The 18,517-nt window shown below is 45.5% G+C and overlaps 1 protein-coding gene across 1 annotated transcript in view; it reads left to right on the forward strand.

Moving 5' to 3' along the window:
* The window catches only part of sfmbt2 (Scm like with four mbt domains 2), a 59,290-nt gene extending 41,005 nt beyond the window's left edge, over window positions 1–18,285 (forward strand). The window contains exons 9-21 of the mRNA XM_036517815.1: window positions 1,801–1,948; window positions 2,175–2,257; window positions 3,621–3,747; window positions 6,493–6,606; window positions 8,293–8,335; window positions 9,035–9,102; window positions 9,785–9,924; window positions 12,076–12,185; window positions 13,614–13,789; window positions 14,747–14,916; window positions 16,177–16,434; window positions 17,356–17,484; window positions 18,089–18,285. Of these exons, the coding sequence (XP_036373708.1) occupies window positions 1,801–1,948; window positions 2,175–2,257; window positions 3,621–3,747; window positions 6,493–6,606; window positions 8,293–8,335; window positions 9,035–9,102; window positions 9,785–9,924; window positions 12,076–12,185; window positions 13,614–13,789; window positions 14,747–14,916; window positions 16,177–16,434; window positions 17,356–17,484; window positions 18,089–18,229 (1,707 nt within the window). The 3' untranslated portion in view covers window positions 18,230–18,285. The remainder of the gene's footprint in view (window positions 1–1,800; window positions 1,949–2,174; window positions 2,258–3,620; window positions 3,748–6,492; window positions 6,607–8,292; window positions 8,336–9,034; window positions 9,103–9,784; window positions 9,925–12,075; window positions 12,186–13,613; window positions 13,790–14,746; window positions 14,917–16,176; window positions 16,435–17,355; window positions 17,485–18,088) is intronic.
* Window positions 18,286–18,517: the final 232 nt, after the last annotated feature.

Below are 18,517 nucleotides of genomic sequence, written 5' to 3' on the forward strand. Positions count from 1 at the left end.
CCGATCCCCTCGGACCCTGTAAATGGATTTGATGGGAGGCCTCTGGTTGGTCGTGATCCGTTATTTCTTTGGGCCACTTGTTTTTAGCGTTCACTTTTCCAGTGTGAAAACGCATTCTCCAGCACCACGTCCCCTGTGGCTGCCGACAGCCGTACAATCTTTATTTCCAATTGTTTCTTCTCCTACAGCACTTATTAATACAGTACCTGTTATTGTTTCACTGCAGCTGCGGAACTAATAAAGAAGGAAGAGGTTTGTTTCAGAGCGTGAGTCTATAGAAACTGTGCTCCATAGCTGAAAGACATCAATGAAAACATGTCCCATTTCTGCCCTGAACATAGTCGTAGCCGTCACTGTTTAAGCATTCAAAGTGATGATGTCATTAGAGTGAGGACACTTAAGATGACATGGCGTCCTTAGTCAGACACCTGGCAGCTATTGTGGAGAGGGAGGCTTTGTAGAAGATTACTGCTGCCCCCCACCCCCTGACCCAGGGGCCTCAGCCAATCACAGTGTGTCTCTCTTTCATAGGGAGGTACCTTTTACCTGTCCCTGTGCCCTGCTCTGTCCATCTTCCTCCTCCTTCCCATCTTTTTCCTTCTTTCTTTCTGCTGTCTCTTTCACTGTCTGCCAATTTAAAATTCAAATTCAAATATGATGTATTGGCATGACTGTTTAAAACATAATTTTGCCAAAGCAATTAGCTCTCAGTTCAGTTCAATTCAGCTTTTGCTTTGTTGGCAGGACAAAGTTTATATTTGTATTGCCAAAGAATTCTAATGCCATAAACAAGAAATAACCTGTCACCGTCCTCCCAATTGGGTCAAGTAGGTTCTGTCTTTATCTTTCTTTGTCTGCCCAGGTTTCTTCCTCCCCCTCTCTCCCTCTCTTTTCAGATTCTCCTCCACCCCCCTCCCTCAATTCCTCTTCAATTTCAGCGTGCCTCACTGACATAATGAACATGTATTTGTACTCCCAGAGCACATACATTTCAGACAGAGGAAACAATATTAATGTAACATCACCAGAAAGCAATAGCTATAACAAGTCATATTTCAATGATTGGAAATAAATGAAATACTGAATTAGACATATTCTTTCCCTGTCCCTCTCTCTCTCTCTCTCTCTCTCTCTCTCTCTTTCTCTCCCCATTATATTTATCCATCACTGCAGGAGACATACTTACTCTGTTTCTGTGTTTATCCTTTCTCTCACTTCTTTCGCACGCCGCGGTTCGTTTCAGGATTACTCACTTAATATGAAATACAATTATGTCTACAAACTGCTGTTGACATTCTGTAAATATTGCTAGCGGCTGTGTGCGCGCCCGTGTGTATATGTGTGCGTTTGGTGAAAAATCAACCCATTTATCGTATCGTTTTGTGCGCTCTCAGTCTCGGCTGTGAGTGATTCAGATCTCTCTGTGTGAGGGGGGCCTCGGCAGCAGGTTGTTATGGCTTCACGCAGGGGCACTGTATTCCCTGAGGGCCACCTTTTCACACACAACTTACAATGGCAATAACAAAACAGAGGGGAAGAAAATCACTTCCCTCTGGATTTAAAGGTCAGGAAAGGAGTGTTAGTCTGAGTTTGACAGAAGAGGTATTAGCCTGAACGTCTTTTTTTTCTGATTACAAAAACAGTATTTGTATGTGTATGCGTTTCAAGTATGTTTTCTGCATTATGCTGTGAATATTGGTGAATATTAGTAAATGTGAATTGATTATGATCAGGATATCTCTTTTTACTGTTTCTTCCTGGAAGTAAGTTTCTGGCCTCCTGTCGTCTGTGCTACTGTAGGTCTACAACGAGTACTACTTCCAGGTGACGGTGGATGACCTCACCGCTGAGGCCACGCCCACCTCTGTGGTGTGCCACGCAGATTCCCTGGGCATCCTGCCCCCACAGTGGTGCCTGAAGAACGGGGTCTGTCTGGAGCGGCCCAAAGGTGCATTCCAAAACTGTAACGTAGCAAGGGGGGAGCGGCCAATGGAGTCCATGTAATGTAATGTAAATGTAGTGTTGTTTCAGTGGAGTTCAATATTTGGGCAAAGTGTAACATAAATGTAATGTTTCATTTGCTGGAGGTGGGAAAGTTGAGTTAATGCTGTGGTCCTCTCTTTCTCTCTCTCTCTCCTTCTCTCTCTCTATCTCTATCTCTGTGTGTATAACAGGGTACCTCAGTCAGGACTTTGACTGGGCAGACTACTTGAAACAGAGTTCCACAGAGGCCGCCCCTGATGCCTGCTTCCCGAATGTAAGAGCACCCCCATTCCTCGCTGCTGATAGGGCGATCAGTATGACAGTTCTTTGGGTCAGCTGGGTCACAGTGACTCTCCTTAAAGACAGGGACCTCAAGCTCGATGCGTATGACAGCATTCTAACTTGAATCCATTGAACACATACTCTCCAGAAAAAAAAATTTCATCTAATTATGAACGTTTTTTACGATAAGCTTTAATTCGTTTAATTGTTGATCGCTTTCAAGGTCTTGAATGTGAAGGGAGCAAGAAGCTGCTGTGTCTCGCTGTTTTGTTCTAGCAGCGAACAGCTAGGAGGTACAGTCACTTTCAGGAACAAAAACTCAGCGAAACTTACTGACATAGGCCGTCGCACTAGCATCCAGAGACATCGTGACACAAGGCCGTGTTTCACCGAAGACGTTAGTGCAATCCCTGTCTCAGGACAAAGCTCTGCCCTCCCATACTTCCTTGCTAGTTGGCGAGATTGGAACAGGACACCAGAACTCCTTACCCTCTGTTTTCTCTGATGGAAAGTGACTAGCCTCAGACCTTCCGCCGAGTGTTACGTCAGGTTAACCGTTTGGTCTAATTTGCGAGAGAAGAAGAGCCAGATCGCTGCCCTCAGTGGAATCGAGTCTTTTTTTACCAGCAAGTGTCAGGAAAATGAAGACACCCCCCTCTCACTGTCCCTGAGGCACTTTGCTTTGATTGCTCCGTTCACTTAATGTGATTTATTGCGTTGATGGGGCATTTTAACTCTGAAGATGACAAATGGGATGCACTACATTAGTGTTTTTTTTTTAAAACAGTGGAGACTGATCTGGTATTCCCACTTGTCTGCCAGTGTGTTCAGAGAGTGACATTTAAACTATATACTGTCTAACAAATCAAATCATTTTGGTTGGTCGATGACTAAACAAGTTCTTTTTTGATGGCGTGGTGGGTTTTCTCCTCTGTCAAGCTGTTTTCTGCCAAAGAGATTACAGAATGGAGATTACAGTGTGCTTTGGTGCTGTTCCTCTCAGATGTACGGTCTGATGGGTTTTCTTGTCAGTTGACATTGATTAGTTGGGTCAGATTTGTTTGTTCATGTATGTGTGTGTGTGTGTGTGTGTCCCGACATACATTAGTTTGGTCATATTTTTAGTCCAGACATTGATTGCTGAGGTCAGATTTGTGTGTGTAGTGTGTTTATGCGGACATTGATAAATTGGGTCAGAGCTTTTCTTCTGTGTTTGTGTGTGTTTGTGTATTGATTACTTGGGTCTCATGTTTTTTATTAATATGTGTGTACTGTGCAGATATCAATTAGTTGTGTCTGATGGTTTTTTTCATTACGGACATTGATTTCTATTTTTTTTTAACATATATGTGCAGACATCGATTAGTCGGGGCTTCACTGAGGGTGTGAGGCTGGAGGCAGTGAATCCTCTGAAGCCAGCCGAGATCTGCGTGGCCTCTGTCAGCCAAGTGAGGGGAAGACTTTTGTGGCTAACCCTGGAAGGTAAGGCCCCTCGGTCCCATGCTGTTAACCCTTTAAAGTAGGGGCTGTATGAACCATCCCAGCCTTCAATTACATATGGAAATGCTCCAGAACACAGGGGATTTCTCTCTCTTGCTCTATGGAAAACTCCTGCGACAGCCCTTTCAGTGGAAGACCTTTATCTCATGTGCTGGTAGCGAAAACACAGCATCGCAGGGGAGCAAAACAGTCACGCGTTCGGTTCGATTTCTCATTCGGCTGTGTTTTTCTGCCCTGCACCTCCTGAAGAGAGCAGATATGCCCGTCGCTAAGCATTACTCAGAGTCCTCAGCTGTTTGAGTCATTCAGTTTCTTGTGAAAAAAAACCCTCCACTCTCAAAATAAACATGTTTATGTCTCCTCTAATCGGATCGCACAAACAGCAGCTGGATTCCAGCCTCTCAGCCATTACGAGGAAACCGAAACCATGGCGGAATCAGCCAGTTAGTTGCCAGCATGCTTCAGGGCGGTCTCGATTGTGCCCTTGTTAAAACAAGTGTGTTAACAACCTCCCTAATGGCGTCGTAAAAAATCAAAATCGTGATTGTTTTCTGGCCGCCCGCGAAACGTGAGCGCAAAAACGCTCCTCTCGGGTCTGATTCGTTTTTCATTACCGCTCGTGATCAGCGTGGCGGGAGTCGGCTGCCCCCACTTGTGTACGGGGCCTGAGTCATTGTGTGATTTTAATGCCCAATTTCATCACCGGTGATGGCCGATCTGCGCTCGGCTTATTTACAGTTGGGGAGTTTCCTGTTTTTCAGTGACGGCGCTGCTTCCCTGCTGTTTGAGTGAACAGCTCGTCTTCAGTGCCCGAAGGGGGGGTTTTGTTTCTCGGCTCCTGTAGGAGTTGCTCAGATGTCACACCTGGCTAGACTTGATTTAGCAAACTTTAGCGTTAGCCTCTAATAATAGCTTTCATGGGTGGGGGGTGGGGTTTCCCGGTTTTGTTTAAGCTCCATGGTTTGTAGAAGCACAGAACGGAGGTTTTTTTTTTCCTTTTGTTCTGCATTCGCCACAGAGTTGCTCTGTTCTGTGTTCTCTCTGGCTCTTGATCGCAACATAACTGGATGACTAATATGTGGAGTCATGTTGGCACAGCAGTTCTGTGTAAATATGCCCAGGATAGCTCTCTTTCTGTTATGAACACTTGGGGAGTTTGGCATCGTTGGCCAGCTTTCGATTCTGTTTCAACCTGACTGAAACTGTTGCAGTACCTGTAGTTGTTCCACCGGGAGTGTTTAGCCTGGTGCGCGGTCAAACAAAATGGTGCAAAAAGGGTGCACTGCATTGTGGGATTGGAAATGAGAAGGCCTGCAGCCCCTTGTTTGTGGGAGACCCGTTCCTGCGCTCAGCTTGAGCGAACAGAAGGAGAGTAAGAACCTCAGGCCTGTGAGCAGCGCAGAGAGATCGAGCAGGAAGTGGGGGGGACCAGACAAGACCTGGGGGGGAGCAGAGGATGCGCGCATCAAACCACATCAGACACCTTCATTGAAAACGCTTCTCTTGATCAAGATGGCCGGCTCTCAAGGAGAAATGATAGCGGTGCAACCAGGTCATGTGACCCTCGTGCCGGCTGTCTAGATCACAACCGGTGCCACTCTGGCCCAGCCACCAAAACTTCACACGCAGCTCCACACTCCCAGAGTAGCAAGCACAACATGAAACTAGGTCACAGCAACCAATAAGAGTGTTGTATTGATAACCACACATCGCTAATCTGTGTCATATATGTGTGCATGCATGTCAGACACTTTTGATGCAGTGGAAAAACCTAGTTGTTTACCTGTGCACCACTAATGAAAGTAGACTAATGAAAGTAGACTTTGCAACTTTTGCAACCCCAGTGGCAAATTACAAAGAGTGGTTTGGTGCCGAATGTAGAGAAATGTAAGCAAATCTCTACTCTCAATCCACATCATTCTCCTCTTGGATTGGAATTGGCCTGTGGTCAAATCAGTGCAGTCAGACAGTAAAAAGAGCTGAAAATGTTTCTGTGTGTCAGTCCCCTGAAAGCGGTTATACAACATTAGAGTTTAAGGGGATCCCTGAGGGCAACTCAGTTTAGATACCTGAGTATGGTGTACAGTTATTTCATGCCCTTTGAATCATCTGTGTATGTGTGTGTTTAAAGTGGATTTAAATAGTCAAGCAAAAAGGCTTTTTGATTGTGAGCATTATGGGTGACATTGAATGTGCTGACTGTATGTGCACTTGCAGCTTTGATTATCTATTCAAAAAAACTATTGTATTTATATATATAGTGTGTCAATGCACTGACATGAATAAACCAGAACACCTTTTTTGCGTTTGACCTTGACACATTGAAGTCTTGATTGATTTAAGTCAAGGTCAATAGACAGTCGATTGAGAGGTTAATGGAGAGGTCAGAGGTCAGAAGCTGGAGGAGCAGATGCATATGCACTGCCCGGTGGAAAGAGATGACACTCTGACCCTGTGCCCCCTCCCTCTCTCTCTCTCCCTATTCTCATTCTCCCCTTCTATCCTCACTCCCCACTCTCCCTCTCACTTACTCCCTTACTTCCCTCTCTCTCACTCCCTCATCCCTCACTCACTCTCTCCCTCCCTCTCTCCCTCTCTTTGACTCCCTCTCTTCACTCCCCCTCTCTTCCTCGCTATCCCCCCTCACACCCCCCCTCCTTCTATTTGACTCCTGCTCCCTCTCTCCCTCTCTCCCTCCCTCCTTCCCTCCCTCCTTCTGTCTGGTAGGCCTGGTGAAGCCGCTCCCAGACTTCATTGTGGATGTGGAGTCCATGGACATCTTCCCAGTGGGGTGGTGTGAGGCCAACGGGTACCAGCTGACTCCCCCGCACCGGCCCGTGTGTGCGTATTCATGCCATCGCCATCGCCGTCACTGTCACCAACACCACACACAGCCCCCATCCAGAAGGGACTTTCACAGAGCTCCAGTGAATTCTCAGTCTGCTGAAGGGCTGATAATGTTGTGCAGCAGACAATTTGGTTTTAATTTGGTTTTAATAAACCGATCAAATGAAACATTAGATCTGGGTCTGTGCTTCTGAGATTCTCAGCAACATTCTGATTGGTTTAATAAGTATGTTAGTTCATCATTATTAAGTGGTTAAGTGCTAACTTAAGTTTTTAAGTTATTATGTTAATGCAATGAATGAATCACTTAATATTAATATGTCCCAGCACTGCTTGACCCAGCAGTAGCTTAGTGTTGTCTAATTTCAAAAATCTGAATTTCATCACCAAATGGCAGCACTTTACTTTTGCAGTTTTCACTGAAAGAGTATTTGAAGCAGCACTTCCGTGCAGTGGTGCAAGAGAACTTGTCGAAGAAGCATTGATGTTTGCCTTTTGAACTCATGCACTTACTCAACTGTGTAGTAAAGTTTTTAGAAGCAAATTTTTTTCTTAATCATCAGCACCTTTCGCTTTTCTCTTTAGCATCAATGCATCATTTTTTTGGGAATGTGTCCTCAGTTTACTTTGAGCGAAAAGAACTCAAAAGATTCTTCTCATTGCGCATTGCACCCCAGGGAAATCTTTTTTTTTCTTTTCATTTCTCAGTGTTGCCTTGTAATTTTTTTCTCAGTCATCCACCAGTACCTACATGTGCATTGAAATACGCAATAGGAGCATGACTCCTGTGGAAAAACAGTGAGATGGATCAAAATAATGACATTTTATCAAATATTCTTGTGGGGAATAGTACAGTGCTGGGAGTGATAGTTAATAGAATTTTTGCCCTGCCTGTTGGTTTATTCATGAAACGGAGTCTGCAGATGGGAGAGAGGAAAGCCTGGGGAAGATTCGGTCTTCGCTGTCATGCTTATTGTAGAAAATGTGCAGGTCAACAGACACGAGCTGAATAAATGCTTTCTTGTCATATCATTGATGGCCCCATTAAACAAATTGCCGATTATTAACTTTGGCAGTGGGCACGGTGCTCTCTGCCTGGGAGCGGCATTGAGCAGTGATGATGTCATAATGTGCATCTCTGAAGATATCTGAGAAGAGGAGCTTTGCTGGGAGGGCCTCTGGTAACAGTTACCAGGAAGCAAGAAGCAGCCATACCGTCGCCGTCGGAAAACCAGCCGACCCCCAGCAGTTTCCCAGATTTGATGCTGCTTTCCGTGTCTGCCGGGAAGGAACAGGAAGCATGAGTTTTTGTCGTCCGTCCTGTTTTGTGAATGAAACAATCTTTTTGTACACAGCATTTGAATTGTCGAAGGGCCCGGGGCTGTAGGAGCGTTCAGTTAAATTCAGCGACAATTAAGCGGGAGTTGCTTTGCATTGCATTGTCCTCTTTACTGCCAAGGGTTTGCGTGAGTCAGAACTGTAGATTAGCAGGCATGCTCTGCAGGGTCAGAGACGGTAGTATTTATGCTTATTTCATAAGCACGCTCTTCATGTGGTAGCTCAAAGGCTGGCCTTGAAGGGTGTTATTTTCGGGCGTTCATGTCTGAAAGCGCTTTCTGCATTTCCTCTATGCGCTCTGGTGTAAACGTTCGCTTTCTCTGTTTGTGTTCTGGGTTTCAGGTCAGAGGCAGAAGAAGATTGCTGTGGTGCAGCCGGAGAAACAGTAAGCGTGCCATTGGCCGTCACCACCCAACTCCCCCAAACACCCCCCCTCCCCCCCCCCTCCATGTCTCCCAGGAGCTGGTCCTCAGGTGCAGCGCACTGCCTGCAGCCTGGGCCGACCTCACAGACCCCAGCACTCCTTCTGAAAGACGAAGAGTCAGAGAGAGAGAGAGAGAGAGGGAAATAGAGAGAAAGAAGAGGAAGTGGGTCTCGGCTCAGGCCTCCGGGTCCCTTGATTGGATTTCTCCCCCTTTGGGAATCGTCCCAGATTACTACCCGCCCCCCCACCACCCTGCCCCCCGCCTCTCTTTCAGGCAGTACTGTGTGCTCATTGTTATTTTCACAGAAATTTCTTACATTCATACATTCTTAAATGACATTTTAACATGGTGACAAAGCCTTAAGATTTAGGCTTTACATATTTAGATAGATACATAGATACATAAGCAGTTTTTGAGGTTTCTGTAGAGGAAAGTAGAATTAGCAAAGTAAGGCAGAAATACCTTATGTTTCAAACCTCTGCTTGATTTCATTTTCCACAATTTATCAGTTTACTCTGCAGCACACAGCAATGAAGAAAATGCTGACTGGCAGATGCTGAATGGTTAGGTGGATAGAAGAGTGAATGGATGGTTTGACTAATTGACTGCCTGGCTTACGTGGACTAATTGTTGGATTGGCTGATGTTTCCCTGCTGCAGGTTGGTTCTGCCACAGCCCGTGGACAATATACCTCACAACCTCTACCCAAACATTGCCCTGGAGACAGGTACAGCAAACATGTGCATAAACCATGAATCCACACACACACACACACACACATGCACACCCACACACAATATATACATACAGTATATAATTATATAAAATCATATATGAATAAGCTTGTAATGAATAAAAAGAATCGCATTCTTACAGTATATGAGGAACAACTATTTAAAGGTCAGTGCGGAAGGAATGAGGAAGAAACTGTAAAATGATCTTCCTTTCTACCTGTAATACCCTCCCCCCGCCCACCAACAGCTGTCTCTCTGAGGTCTTTGCTCTCTCCAGGGTGTCAGTTTGCTTTACAATCTCCCAGAGTTCAGAGTCTCCTGATACATGTTCATTCACCCTCCTATTATCATTCTGACAAAGTCACGCAGTGACCACTTGAAGCAGGTGCTGAAGGAAACACTATCCTCACTAGGCATGTTTTCATTGCTGGAAAAGTGTGTGCGTGTGTGTGTGTGTATTTGTTTGTGTGTGTGGGGAGGAGGGTCCATTATGTTACACCTGTAATCCTTCTTACCTTGAACAACTTGATAGTCTACATTCTCATTTGAAGCCCGTTTAGAAGTCACAGAAGGCCGCCCGTTATCTTGAGATGTCTTTACCTGCGAAAGGCAGCCCATCCACTTCCTGTAACCCAGTGGACCTCTAACTTTGCCTGTCCTGTGCTGTCCCTCCAGGTTCCCAGAACGGGAAGTACTGCTGCTCGCAGATCTTTGTGAATCACCGCTGCTTCTCCGGGCCGTACCTGAACAAGGGCCGCATCGCCGAGCTGCCCCAGGCCGTCGGGCCTGGGAAGTGCACTCTGGTCCTCAAAGAGGTACGTCTGCACAGAGGGTTGCAGGTCACCAACACAAACCCCCCCAAAGCTGATTAGCCTCTGCAGCAGCAAACTGGTGATTCCTGTTGGCAGATACGGCAGGGGAACGCAATTTTATTGGTCAATATGAATGGTGAGGGAGGGTGTGGAACTGTCATCCCGACCATCAACAGCATTTCACTTGCTTACCCCCGAGCGTTTCCCCTCAAAATATAAAGAGGGTCACTTGTTCAAGGGTGTCTGAGTCGAGAATGAGGAACTTTCAATTGCCCACGATTGCCCCCTTTGATAGAGTGCACATTCATGCACAGCTTACGTTGTTCTGACATTCCAAGATTCCCTTTGTCTGATATACCAGGGTATACATTAGCGTGAGATCTCCCTTTTTGAATTTTCAGTGGAGGTCCGTTCAACCACAGTGGCACCGAAAGCACCCTGTTTTGAACCAAATTTACCACAGATGGTATTGAGTTGAATGAATGTATCACACACACAGTCATGAAACATGGAGTACATTTGAAGTGAGCAGTAATTGTGACAAGTGATATCATAGCTGGATTTCAAGGCTCAAAATAATCTGAACCACTTGATATTTTCATGGTTGTCAAGCAGCATTTGTCAAGAATTCAAAAATAGAAACATTTTATACAAATCTTTAGCCTTTTATGCTATAAAGAGCACGCTTTACTACCCAGAGAGCACCCTTTACTACCCAGATAGCCCAGTGACTTAAATTATAAACAGTGTAATATTTGAGTTAGCTACGGCTAAAATCTGAAACTTTGAAAAGGAAGAACTAAAAAGTATTGAGTTTTTTTTTTCATCTAATGTTATTTTAATGTATGGGAGAACGTCACACAAAAATGCAATGTTAAAACCCACTTTCAGATTTGTGTATCCAGCTGTGATTTTCAGAGGCTGCCACTTCTGCTGTTTCCATGGTTTCGTGGGGGTTTCTTTGTACTTTGTTTCTTTGTACTTTGTATATGAGCCAAGGAACTGGAATGATGGCATCAGATTGTGTCTGAATATGTGTTCCTAAATAACACCCTTCTACCATCTTCTAACATCTTCAAGTATGCACTTGTATTTTATCATGAGTTCTATAGACCCATTCACTTACACTTGCTTCACTCACTTGGGATGTGGCCATTGTTCTTCCATTCCATCCACCCAGAAGCAATGCATCATGGGATTCAAGTGTGTGCTGAACCAAAGGCCAAGGTTGCCATGTAAAATGGGGATGTATTTCAAAAAAACATCATTAGAACAGAATCAACATGTAAGTGCAGCTCCCACCCTCAGGAAAGGATACATCTTTTCATAACAATCCTCCCATTCCACTATTCAAGCAACCTTCCTCAGAACACCAGCACCAATCACAATTCGACATTTAAAGGGGAGGATCCAGGTGCAAGGTGACAGTCCTGTGAACCGCCTTTGATCCTGTCAAAACACCATGGGGTGATTGGATATTAATTAGTCCTCGCACGTCTCATAAGAAGAGGATAGATTGTTTCAGAGGAAGAGGGAAAGAGGGGATTGATAAGCAGGTGTAAATTAGGTGTTGAGAACGGGGGGCTGGGAGTAGGAGCGCACAGGTAAGAGTGGCAGGTGGCGGAAAGGAAACTCTCCTCTTTGTGCTCGTCTCAGCAAGAGGGCTGACATGGTAGGAAGTCCTGGTGATGTCACTTAACACCCCTGAAAAACTGTTACACGGTTGATGCTAATCACTGTGACTCTTTCGAATAATTAATGAGGAATCATTTTGGGTTTTTTTTCTTTCGTTTCAAGAAAGGATTTCAAGAAAGCACAATGCATTTAAATATATTCCATATTTGAAGATATTTACACGTTTCTCAGTTGAATATGGGGAAACGTGGGCATAACCTAGTTTGACGTAATGGTGACACTCCTCATGAAGTGACACCTCATGAGGAAGACTTGGGCGTGCTTAAGTTCTGGGAGTTGTGAGCTGGAGATGAATGGCGTGAGAACAGGTGTTTAAATGACACGTACAAGGGATGCAGTGTGAGTGGAAACTGAGGTGGGCGATGGCGTATGAAAATAACGTAAATGTCACTTTTGAGAAATCTTCCATAAGTGTTTTTCTGGCATTTCATGACCCCAAACTGCTTTCCCTCCCCTCAGGTGCTCAGCATGCTGATAAACGCAGCCTACAAGCCGGGCCGGGTCCTGAGAGAGCTTCAGCTGGTGGAAGACCCTCTGTGGAACTTCCAGGAGGAAACGCTAAAGGCAAAGTAAGGTCCCCCACCCCATACCGCAAAGTTTCATAGCTGGGTCCTCAGAATGCTACCACAGACATCAAACTAATGTCACCCCTACAATATATGCAGCCATACAAGGATTTTTATTGACAAAAGCAAAACTATCAAAGTGCAGAAATGTAAGTTTAACTGACAAATGGGGTGTCTGCTTCTTGGCACGTGTGAAAAGCTAGTCTGGTTGCCATGACTATCCTGCACCCGTAAAGCTTGGGTGTTAATATGTTGCTATTAAAGTCTCCCTCTGAGTGGTGTGGAGATGCGGAGCCTTGCTTTTCATTTGAACTTGCAGTTGTACAGGTCTGTGTCTGGGTGTTTAGGTATGAGCTTAGTCTCAGTCTTGACAAAGCCCACAGGTATTTGGGATATCTGTGTCTTTCGCATCTTTTGAGGATCTTTGCATCTTTTGTGATTTCCGTGTGAAATATGGCCGCCATCTTCCCCTTTGACCTCGTGGAGGTCAGCTTAAAGTGACAGTGGTGCTTTGTGAGGAAGACTTGGGTGTGTTCTGCTTGTTGTGCATTGTTGATGCATGCTGTAAGAACAGATGTTTAAATGAGGTGTACAAGAGATGTAGAGCAAAGGGACAGCCAGATAGGCAGTGGCATATACAAATGATGTTGAAAGTGCACATGTAAACAATAGATGTGTGAGTGGAGATGTAGATGTTTGCCTATAATTGTCATTGCAACAATGCAGTTTGAAGAAGGTATATAAACTGTAGTTGTAGTATGCATGGAGAAGAGGGCAGTGTCTCATGTCAATGAAGGTATGAAAGTTGTGGAAAGATGCTGATGGTTGTCTGTGTGAATGGTGTTTAAATAAGGTTCATAAGATTTAGATGTGTGTAGAGATACGAGTAGTTGCCTGTGTGAATGATGTTGGAACAATTAAATAAACTGTAGATGTTTGTGGATAGCTGTTGATAGCTATGTGTGTGAGTGGTCTTTGAATACAGTACAATATATGAACTGTAGATGTAGGTCTACATCAATGTCCTGCACACACAATGCATTCGGATGGAAATAAAGGAACCCCAAAGCTTCAGTTCTCCTGTGTTTAACCCTGTCATGTGACACACGAGTCAGCACTGGAACTAAAAACTGTGGCTCTGCCTGTTACACATTTCCACACTGACTGACTGAAATGCGTGGAGGAAAAAAATGTGTCCTTTGTGAGTACACGAATGGTTTGGAAAGCGTGAAATGTCAGCCATTTCACGGCCATTCGTGGCTACATCTTAGAATTATGCATGCTGTGTAATGTTGTATTCTGATCTCTGGCCTAAGCCAAAACGTGAAGAAATGCTGAATTAAAAGTGAAGTTCATTCAAGAGTGTTTGGAATGAGGGTGGAAGGGCAAATGAGCCACTGCAGCTCATAGGTTTGGCCACTCATTCCGCAGGTACAAAGGGAAAACGTACCGGTCGACGATCAAGATTGTGCGGACGTCGGACCAGGTGTGGGACTTCTGCCGGAAGGTCTGCCTGAAGCTGCAGTGCTGTCCCAACCTCTTCAGCCCCACTCTGGTCACCGACAAGTGTCCTGAAAACTGCTCTGTGCAAACCAAGACCAAGTACAGTGAGTGTGCACCATCCCTTAGAATGTGCTATGCTACGCTAAAGCGAATCCGGCAGTAAGCGCAGGCAAAGCAGTGCTAGCCAAAAGCGCACTTGGTTCATCTCGACGGACAGTCATACCCAGATCAAGCACCCCGCAGGTGTGTTAGGGAGCCATTTCTCTTTAAAACATGAAAACTAGTTTGATGAATGCAGTTAGTGTGCTTGAGCCATGATGTCCTGCTCCATCCACACCAAAAGTAAACAAAACAAGGGCATCATTTCAAGGCATCTCACACACACACACACACACACACACACACACGTACACACACCACACCCCTAAGAGAGGTTTCTCTTTGCATGCCAGGAAGATTATGTGTACATTTAAAACAAGCCACCTCATCAGGCTACATTTTTGCACTGGGACAATTTGAAATGCTTGATAGACCTGGGAGCAACTTCACTCAGCCTCAGTTAGGTAGTTTAGTTTAGTGGACCCATATTTTTTAAAAGGCTTCAAGTGAGGTAATTGCTTTAAAAACTGAAATATAAAAATCTCAAAATGAAAACGCATTAAAAAATTCACCGATGTAATTTCCTAGCCTTCCAGTCAGACTGTTAGGTAGACTCAAGTCAGCATGTAAGAGTAATAAAGATGAAATTAAATACATTACTCATTAAAGACTATGAATTAATCCCATTTTATAATGAAATAAGTCTGAGCATGAACTGAGCTGAATTCACACTGACATTTTAATGGAAATGGTCACACTGACCATTAAGTGCAGCTATGTCACACTGTGCATGGCATTGTAGATGCGTTCATTACCCACGTTATGATGTGTGTCATTTATCATGCACAATGTTGAATGAACACTTAATGAAGATGTCATGCCATGCTCATGTAGGGTTTATGTCCACGTTACGTAGTTGCGTTTTATGTACACTGAGCCGGGTGTCTCTGTGATGTTGTTAGCATACTACTACGGTAAGAAGAAGAAGGTGACCAGGCCTTCAGCGGAGGAGAACTCCCCGGACAGCGGGATCTCCAAGCCTGTCCGCCGCAGAAAGAAGCGCAAGTCCATCTTCGTCCAGAAGAAACGCCGCTCGTCCGCCGTCGACTACACCCCCGCAGGGTCCCCAGAGGTGAGCTGTGATTGGCCGTTACCTTAGCCCTCACTGTCCCGGTCTGTCAAGTCCAACTCATCTCTTAAGATATTGTGGAATGGCTTACAAGGATTTGTAGTGGAAGCGGAGACGCTTACAGTGTTCCCGAACCAGTCTTACACTGTACTAGATACACTCTAGAGCAGAGGTCTTCAACCTTTTTGGGGCTAAGGCACATCAAAGGTCAAACCAGAACATCAAGGCACACCAACTTAACGTTGGTTATTGATTATGAGGAATGTCGCGCACATTATGATAGGCTATAATGTCAATAGCGAGATTCGACCCATATTGCACCACAGCAGACTGTCAAATAATTATCAAACAGATAGTTAAATCAGACGGGCAATCGTATAATTTATTAAAAATGCATTGAAGTGCATTGGAGCAAGAACTTGTCCGACATAGTGCAACATCATGAACAGCGACATACTAAAATAAAAAAATAAAATAAAACAAAACATTACTCCATTAACCCTTTCACACATACGGTCACACCGGTGTGATTTGCCATTTAGGGCGTATGCTAAAACCAGTGCGATTAGAACACTAGATTGGAAAAATTCTAGCTAATTTTAGCTTTGAAGAAACAGCAATTTAACATTAAAAATATAGCAAATGCTAACTGAAAACTATGAGAAGTGTAATAACACTAATGAAAATATATACCAAACTATATAACGTAACACGTGGGCTACATAGCATAAAAATAAGTTACATGTGAAAGGCTCACAATATAAAACAATAAGGGAAATAGCACAATATAAAACATCAGTCTTTTCACAGAGTATAAGTGCATACACACACACCTACATAAAAACGCATCGGGTTCCTCAAAATGCCACGGTACACTTCACTTTGCCTCACGGCACACCAGTGTGCTGCAGCACACCGGTTGAGAACCAGTGTTCTAGAGTATAGTTAGAATGGGTAACCTACTGGCTTGTTCTTGCAATTGAAAATCTTATATTCACTACATGAATATAAGATTAGTGTTTGTGCTAGTGTTTTTTTTTCACTGTCCCATTCTCTTAGAACTCTTAGTACATATCTCAGAAAAAAGTTGCAGTTTGTGTTCATACAAAATTTTAGGTCTGGATACACAAAGTAACATAATCAGTGTAATTTAATTTATTTAGTGTCTGTAAATATGTGGCTGTGAAATAAATTGGTTTTTTAAGAACTGGGTTTGGTGACCCCTGACCCCCTCGTGACATCGCACAATTTCCCCCCACACAGGACAGCGATGAGGATGAGGACGGCGTCGACCAGTCAGGCAGTGAGGAGGGCACCAGCTCGGAGCTGCGCGAGGACCACACCGACACCTCATCCGTGGAGGTGGCCGTCAGCAGCCGGCCCCGGCGCGCCGTCACACTCCGGAGGAACACCGACACCGGGGTCTCCACCAGTCAGGACACGGCCCGCCGCAAGAGGCCCACCCGCTCGCTGTCCTACAACGAGAGCACCAAGTACCACCCTGCTAAGCGGCAGGCGAGGGTGAGCAGGGAGGGGGGGAGGGACCTTTGAGCGTGGCCACTGTGCGTGTCTCTGGGAGTCCCCCTTTGGTGGCATTTTCGGCTAGAAAATCCTAGAAAAACTCTAGAAGGAGCCACTCATTCATAAGTGCAAGCCACAGCCACAGTCATTATGCAAGAGCAACTAACAGCGAGTTTGTTACAGCGCAATTAAACCGTAGCAACAGAGCAAATTGCCTTGACAGCTGCAGCGTACAAATACCCTTTGACAGCTGGGAAAATTAGTAAACCGATTGGCTGGAGGGGCTCTTGGCCTGTCGTGCGCGGTCACTGCCAGACGGACAAACCGAAACCTCTCAACTTCCTGTAGGGCTGAGTGGGAGGACCGTGAGGCATGTTCGCACAGCCCTTGAACAAGGATGTGGATTACCCTTTTCGCTCTCGATACAGTCACACGCTGCAGTTGCAAGCGGGAGTGACGACCGCAGCAGTCGGTCTGGCTAGAAGCAGGCAGCCAAGCCAGCTGTCAGCGCCGCTTGTTATGCTAATGAGCTTTGACCTGTGTGCGAGAGACTGGGAAGCGAAGCTAACTGCTAATAGTAGAAGCCCATTGTGCCGCGCAAGTGATGTGTAGCACTTCCATTGTACCAGTCGTGTTAATTAACTAGCAACAGTAAAGCAGAAAAAAAAATCTCATGTGTTTGCTGGATTTGTTCTCATGCTGTAAGAGGTGTGTGTGTGTGTGTGGTTGTGTGTGCAAATGAGGCCTAAAAGCCTCACCTGTGGTTGTTTCAGCCCCGTGAGGGGCTGGGAATGTGGTTTCCTCTGGCAGCACTCTTTTACGGGAAACAGGCTCCACAAAGAAACCACAGCAGCCTTCTTTTCACTGTGCGCGTGTGTGTGCTTTTGTGTTTTTGATGACACTTTTTTGATGATCTTGCAGGTGGAGAGCTGTGAGGAGGAAGGGAAGCTGGTGCTCGACAGCAACCCCCTGCAGTGGACGGTCGCAGACGTGGTCCGGTTCATCAAGTCCACCGACTGCGCCCCGCTTTCCAAAATATTCCAGGAGCAGGTAGGAGCTCCCACCTGGCCATTTTAAAACAGGCACAAACACAACCCTTGTGAAACAGAATACTTGAGGCCATTGGTTTAAGTATGGTGAAGTCAGATGCGCTGTGTGAGTCAGACCCTGTTGCCGGGAATCCCCTTTTCTGAGAGGACCAGTTCATCATGCTAGCCTCTTTGTAACTGACTGCATCTGCGGTTTCACAGCATTGCAGATGCAGTTTCACAAATGCAGGGAATAGGTCGCCACAGTTAGCAGCCTTAGGGTGTTCAAGACCAGGCCTGGCACAGTGTTGGCTACACTCTAAGCTGCAGATGGTACAACAGATCTATTGGGCCGAATGGCCCGTTTTTATTTTTTAACACATGTATTTCTTTGCTTATTAAGTCTCCCCATTTTCAGTGACCCTTGAGGATGCCTAGGAAAAAGACATACAGACCAGATTTAGTCTATCTCTCACTGCTCTGAACATCTTTTGGCTGTGATGTAGCTCTTTATGGATCTGAAAGTGTGAACTGTTTGAAGATTGTGCTTCCAGGTTGCTCACTGACCTAGAAGCACAAACCTCTGGCCCTTTGCCACCTGACCCTCCTTTCCTCCCTCACCTCAGGACATTGACGGTCAGGCGCTGCTGCTCCTCACACTCCCCACGGTGCAGGAGTGCATGGACCTGAAGCTGGGGCCCGCCATCAAGCTGTGCCACCAGATCGAGAGGGTCAAAGTGGCCTTCTACGCGCAGTACGCCAACTGAGGGCCTGTCGCCCCCGACATGGAAGGACTGCCTTTTTCACTCACCACCCGTGGAGTTTGGGCGAGAGGAGTGCACCGTTTTCTTGTCTGGAGGAGTTTGGTGAACCTCTCTTGAGGAGCCGTATGGTGAACTTTATTTTTTACAGTTCAGGGTTTGAGGTATGCCTGTCTGGATGCTGAAATGGGTCAGCTCAACAGAGGCTGGAAGGCTGAGGGAATTACAGCTTGGGTTGTGAAATACCATTCCATGGCTCGGTCACCCGGTTGGGTGGGACCGTACGAAAGTCCA

This window comes from Megalops cyprinoides, chromosome 23 (assembly GCF_013368585.1).
Source record: "Megalops cyprinoides isolate fMegCyp1 chromosome 23, fMegCyp1.pri, whole genome shotgun sequence".
Classification (NCBI taxonomy): domain Eukaryota; kingdom Metazoa; phylum Chordata; class Actinopteri; order Elopiformes; family Megalopidae; genus Megalops; species Megalops cyprinoides.